The 6,128-nt window shown below is 35.1% G+C and overlaps 1 protein-coding gene across 1 annotated transcript; it reads right to left on the bottom strand.

Moving 5' to 3' along the window:
- Positions 1-1,473: 1,473 nt before the first annotated feature.
- LOC105119432 (ATPase ASNA1 homolog) lies at positions 1,474-6,128 on the bottom strand. Its single transcript, XM_011017571.1, has 7 exons — positions 5,721-6,128; positions 5,269-5,393; positions 4,441-4,591; positions 3,251-3,361; positions 2,456-2,594; positions 2,239-2,354; positions 1,474-1,890 (listed from the first exon to the last, which is right to left on the bottom strand). The coding sequence occupies exons 1-7, from the start codon at positions 5,976-5,978 to the stop codon at positions 1,714-1,716; spliced, it is 1,077 nt and encodes a 358-aa protein (XP_011015873.1). The 5' UTR covers positions 5,979-6,128; the 3' UTR covers positions 1,474-1,713.

Below are 6,128 nucleotides of genomic sequence, written 5' to 3'. Positions count from 1 at the left end.
CTCAAATATGCTTATGATTCTTCGTACAAAAAGTATGCTTTCAAATTTCTCATTATTTAAAACTCTCATTAGTTCTTCTTCTTCTTCTTCTTCTTCTTCTTCTTCTAAGACAAGAAATGCATTAACGTAAAAAAGTTGCGTTGGCCTTGTGCCAAGACGTCTTGGAACAAAATAGTAAAAAGTTTTCGAACTCTTTACTAATTGATCTACTCTTATTGTTTTGTTTTGTTTATGACTGTACACAGTATTTAAATTCTCCAAAAATTCTTTCGTGTATTAATCATCATCAAGCTCTCAAAAAAAAAAAAAGTTAACTAGCAACGAGAATCTTCACAAGAAACTCAGAGAAAACTCCTCGATTTCAAGTGATCAGTGGAGCAAAACAACACCCACTGATACTATCTCCTCTACAGATAAAAACGAAACACCATCTCGTGAAATATCAAAAAAAAAAGTTAGTTAATTCTTATGGATATAATTTAATTGATTAGGTTTTATATTTATTTCTTAAAAGTTACAAAGTTTTAAGATTATTGAAAATTTATGTGATCATTAATTTTAGAGTTTTGAGAGATTAATTATGACACGTATAAATTAATCCGAATACTCTCAATTATCAAAAAAAGAAAGAGAAAGAAAAGAGTTGTCCCTAAACACACTTGAAATTCAGAACATTTATGTGGAGAAGATAGCAAATTTCTCATATCTAAGGCTCATGAGACCGTTGTTCCTTTCAATATCGCTGCCACAAGCTTTAATTATTTCATTCACATTCCAGAAAATCGATTGTCGCCCACCGTCAACCACCCTATCGTTTCTGCATCACCACAATCTCCTGACGGAGAATGCAAACAAAAGCCTCCAACGCTCCAGGCCAACCCCACCACGTCATATTGCTTATCCAAATCCTTTTAGCAGAGGATTTTGTTCAACATGTGCACAAAACTAGCAGCAAGAAGCAGCTGATAAAATTTCTGTGGAACCCAAATCCATTTGTCATAACGCGTTGGTGTAGAACGTGCTACATGATTTTCTCAGGACCCTCCCATCTCCGAACAGACTGCCGGATACTATCCATCACACTCCGGTTACCCCCCCTCCATTAACAGTCAAAAAAAGCACACGCCAAGTTTACCTTCTTGTTGTTTTTTTGGGACCCTGACTCTATTGTAGACCAAGTTTGAATCACAAGTTCTTTTTATTCATATAAATTATATAATATCCAAAGGGAACCCTGAGAATTCTAAATACAGACTAGTTTTCGTTTTCCCCCTTTCTTCATTATCATCCATCAAATCTAAGTGAAGGAAAAGTCACTATATTGTTGGTTCATGCAAGCATAAATAAAGCAATACTCGCTGCTGTGTTACAATTCTGTTTTGCCATTCGAATAAACAACAAGGCTGACTGCAAAAGATATTTTTCTATCATCACCATTATTCAAAATCAAAGCATCGAAATCATCTAAATGACAAAAAAAAAAAAAAAACACCTTCCAATAGTTGAAATGGCTAAAGCATGAATATTATTAATGAAAAACCACACTTATTGCACGGTAAAGGTGCATAAAAAAATGTTCATGAATAAATTAACCTACCCAAAGCATCATGCGGAGCTTCCATAAAGCATGACTTTAATTCGAATCAGCCCAATATGACATGACTGGACGCAATCTAATTGTGCACTATTACAAAATGGTTGAACACGCATCATTTAGACCTTTTGCTTTCCTTTTTGAAGCCTGTCTAGTTCTGCTTCAGCATGTTCCAACTGCAGCTTTAAGGTAGATATCCTTCGTTCTAAATCTTCCACAGCATTTCTGCTGGTGGAAGGTTGATATGGTGATGTAAAGTGACTTGATAAAGCTCTGAGAGCTTCAACTCCAGTAACCTATTAAATAGGAAATCTAGTCAAATGGATGATTAACTAATAAAAATAAAATAAAATAAAAAAGCATCAGAGCGGCAAGAAGCCAAGTGAATGACAGAAAATTCACCCCTTCAACTCCAGAATACACTGAGGTAGAAAATATTACAAAAACAAATTGCATTCAATGGAAAATAAGCTCCTTAGAAAACAGTGGCATATGCTCATCCTAAAATATTTAGAAGGTGAAAAAAAAAAATAAAGGAACACAATAGCTAACTTATTTTAAAAACAGTTTACATTGCTTTAAAAACACAAAAGAAGCAAGAAGTTCCTTGGCAAGTCCTACAAGCTATGGCACAAATAGCTTACCTCTTGTGGCAACAATGGAAGTTTTGTAATGTTGAAGTCATCATACAACATATAGAACTGATCAAGGTACTTCTGTTGCATCCGCATTCTCGCTTTAAGTAATTTGGATTCGACATCTACAATAATAACACCAACAAATAATGGTTAACATGTTTATCTAAAGCATGAATATATATGAAGTATAAAGAGGGGGCATCATGGGACATGCTAATAACACCTTCTTCATCATAAAGGACTTGATTAATGATAATATTATGTGTGTCAATCTCAAACTTGGTAAGCTCCTGAACCAGTCTCTCAGTTTCATAAAGGGATAGGAACTCGGGAATGCAAACACAAACAAAGGTTGTCAAGTCCTGGAAACAAGAAATACAAGTGCATTAAATAATTAATTATAGTCAGATGAAACGAAAAGAAAAGAAAAGACAAAAGTGATAAAGAAACTAGAATGTTCAACTGGAAAATAAAAGTACCATCTACAGAATGAAATTTTTCAGTAAGAATCAGCCCATAAAGAAAAATTGCAAGTCATAGCTTCCAAACTTACAAATCTACAGTATCTTAGGCCATCGATGTAAGAAACTATTCGAGTAGATGAACATGTCAGTCATAATACACATCCTTACACCAAACCTTAATAGGAAAGGCCAAAAAATAAAATTTAGTTATGCCCTCAAAAACTATATGCAAGACACCCATGATACAAAAAAATAAATTAACTTCAATCCAATTTAACAACAACACTCCACTGCATGTCATTAACTACAATAATTCCAGACACATGGAGAGATAATGCAGCAACAATGAGAACTTCCTAAACCCATACTTATTTAATTACCATTACCACAATTCAGGCACTTTCATTGAATATGCTACAAGAGGCTCAATCCTCTAAACAAACTCTGGCATATATACAATAATAATAATAAAAAAAAAAAACCCTGCAACTGAAACATAACATAATTAACACTTAAATGTATGCAAACACAATCACATGGATGAAAGATCTTACTGGGTCTTTGAATTGCTTATTGACTTGTTCGATCACATCTTTCATGCCTTCAAGCCTTCCCAAGATTGCATCCTCACCAAACTCATCATCGATGCCAAAGAGACGAGTCATCTGTCACAAAAAATTCCAAGAACAGTCAAAAGACACGAGAATTAAGGATGCAGAGGCGTGAAATTTAATATCACTCAAATGTACGGGAACAGGAATCCACTACTCAGAGGCTAAACTTTATTCTCAGTCATCAATGGGTCAAAACAGCAAGAGTAATACATCTGCACTTCGTCCAAATGACTAGAAGTTATAGTGACTATAGATAGCAGACAAACCCCTAATATTATTATCTTTTCTTCTCTTTGTTCTCTCAGATAAAAAAACCTAGTATTTCTGGATTCAGCTCTTTAATCAGAAGCTTCAACCATACAAATACTAGGCAGAGAATAAGGGAAAAGTAGAAAAAGTACTACCATCTGAGGTCAATCCTATAAATGGTCCATCAATCATGGATGGTTCAGTATGTTTTTGGTCTCACCATTCCTGCCTAATGTATGAATGACTGCTTGAACTAAGATAACCAGGGAAATGAAAGGACAACACTGAAAGAGAAATAAAATTGCAGTCATGCACGGGCAAGAGGCTCAAATATCGAACTGGCACATTGGAGATTGGATGATCATTCCACAACCTAGAATCAACTTGAACATTTGATAAATGCAGAAGGAACAGAATTAATTAATTTTCATGCTATGGTGGAAGACAGACAAGGAGCACCAGACTGATCAATGCCCTGTGGGTATGAAACTGTATAATAAGTCACAACTTAGGAACCCAAACAACAAAGGATCGTTGTGAACTGCATTGATTAAAAATTTTCCAAAATAGAAAACAAGATATCATAGAGCACCATATTTTTATCTCCTAGCCATTAAGCTAAGGTAAGTGGATGTTGGAAGGAAAGGAAATACAACTGCTCAATTAATAGAGCATGCTAAAATAGGAATAGAAAAAATAAGTTAAAACAGGCATCTGAACAGTTCGAGATAACTTATAACATAAGCATCACCTGACAAGAAAAGAAAAGGATAAACTTCATTTAAATAGCTGTTTCAACTATCATATTGTAAAAGACACGCCAACAATATGACCCCCATTTGAATTGAAAGGCTAATACTTGATCACAATGAAGGACATACCTGACCAATTAAGCCGCCAAATTTACTTTTCAAAGACATCACCTTCTGAAGCCCCTTCTCCAAAGTTGATGGAAATTGTAATAGCCGGAGTGTATGACCAGTTGGAGCAGTATCAAATACAATACAGGAATAATCCATCGTTTGCACCAGTCTGCAGGAAAATAAGTTGAGCAGAAACCATTCGATTCTTGATAATTAAAAAATTAAGTTGATTCAACTTGGTCAAGCAAAGGCGAGAGTGAAACCACTATGTGTCTCTCAGCAGAGCTTTGGCAAGGAGATGTCAGTTTAGGTAAAATAGAAAAAGCACTTCACATACAACAACACAATTCATTCACTCATTCTAATTACATTTATAGAAATATTACAAGAACTGAATATGGTAAAAGACCATATCAAGGACATGCTCAAAACTGTTTGATCAAAGATTCAAATGATGGAAACAAATAAATAAAACCCACTAGCTCAAAACATGTAGCACAGCTCGAATAACATGCAAGAAGCCCAGTTTGTCAGTAGGAGTAGTCTGCTCAACTATAGCTACTTGACAAATAAATTAACTTAAAGTTAACCCTTGATCAGTGCTTGTCATCGAAACAAAAGAGCAATCCCGGAACTAATAATGTCATAAATCTCAACTTCTTGCAGCTTTGCAAACCTTGAAGAAACCCGAGAGCAATCCTCAATAAAGAAAAAGAAAATAAGCATAGCATCCCCGCCCACCATAAAGTCAGTCTAACATTAAGCCATTAGATCATAATATTTATTGATCCACTAAATGCTTTTCAACATTGCAAGTGATCAAGATAATGGAAACATGGTTCTTACTTCAACATCTCCGCGAAACTCATGGCCTCATCAATGCCAGGAATTGCATTCGCAAGCTCAGAAAACAAACTATCCATTCCTTCGCTTCCTCCAATATCATCGTTTTCAACGTTAGGATCCACCTCCTGCAAATCACCATTACCCAAACAATGCCACAATTATATACTGAAAAACAACATTATCAACCAATATAACAACTCTCCAATACAATTAACAAAGAGAACTCAAAATCAACCTCTTCAAAGAAAAAAAGAACAAAACTTCATCAAACTTTACACAGATGTTTCACACAACGAACTCAATTTCTGAATTCTTCAAAAACCAACAATCAAAAACTTAAAAAGACCTAAATTCACAACTGGGTATTCTCAAATTCAATAAAAAAAATACAAAATTCCCTTTAAATCCAACAAACCCACAAACCCAAAACCTAAAAAGATCCAAACTTTTACCATAGCATATAAATTGCTGAACCCATTAACCAAAGTAGGAGTCTTCGTAAAACGTTGCTGAAACGCGTCACTAAGGTTATGAGCTGGATCAGTAGATATGATTAAAACGGAAGATCTGACTTGAGCCAGAAGAATTGAGAGAATCGAACTGCAAGTCGTTTTGCCTACACCACCTTTGCCTCCAACAAAAACCCACTTTAGAGTGTCTTGGTCTAGTATGTTCCTTACCGTTCCATCTGGTATATCTGTTGTTGCCATGTTTTTACAATGCTTTCTTTCTTTTCGTGTGGCTGTCTTTGTTTTGTTTTTGTTTCAGCTTTGGGTTTTCTTTTCTTTTCTCTAAACAGAGAACAAATCGGAGAAGAGAAGTAGCAGGCTGGTCGTTACGGTGGCGTTTCTGGGTTTTTC

Source organism: Populus euphratica, unplaced genomic scaffold (genome assembly GCF_000495115.2).
Source record: "Populus euphratica unplaced genomic scaffold, PopEup_1.0 scaffold2912.1, whole genome shotgun sequence".
In the NCBI taxonomy this organism is placed as follows: Eukaryota; Viridiplantae; Streptophyta; class Magnoliopsida; order Malpighiales; family Salicaceae; genus Populus; species Populus euphratica.
The sequence above is the reverse complement of the archived record's forward strand: the minus strand, read 5'-3'. Positions and strand labels throughout refer to the sequence as shown.

Bases quoted from the DNA above. Each gene is read 5' to 3' on its own strand.
- LOC105119432 (XM_011017571.1), bottom strand. From the start codon at position 5,978: ATGGCAACAACAGATATACCAGATGGAACGGTAAGGAACATACTAGAC. The intron at 5,394-5,720 runs GTAAAAGTTTGG...GGTGATTTGCAG, and splicing joins TCAGCAATTTATATGCTATG to GAGGTGGATCCTAACGTTGA. The intron at 2,355-2,455 runs GTGTTATTAGCA...TTATTATTGTAG, and splicing joins AGTCCTTTATGATGAAGAAG to ATGTCGAATCCAAATTACTT.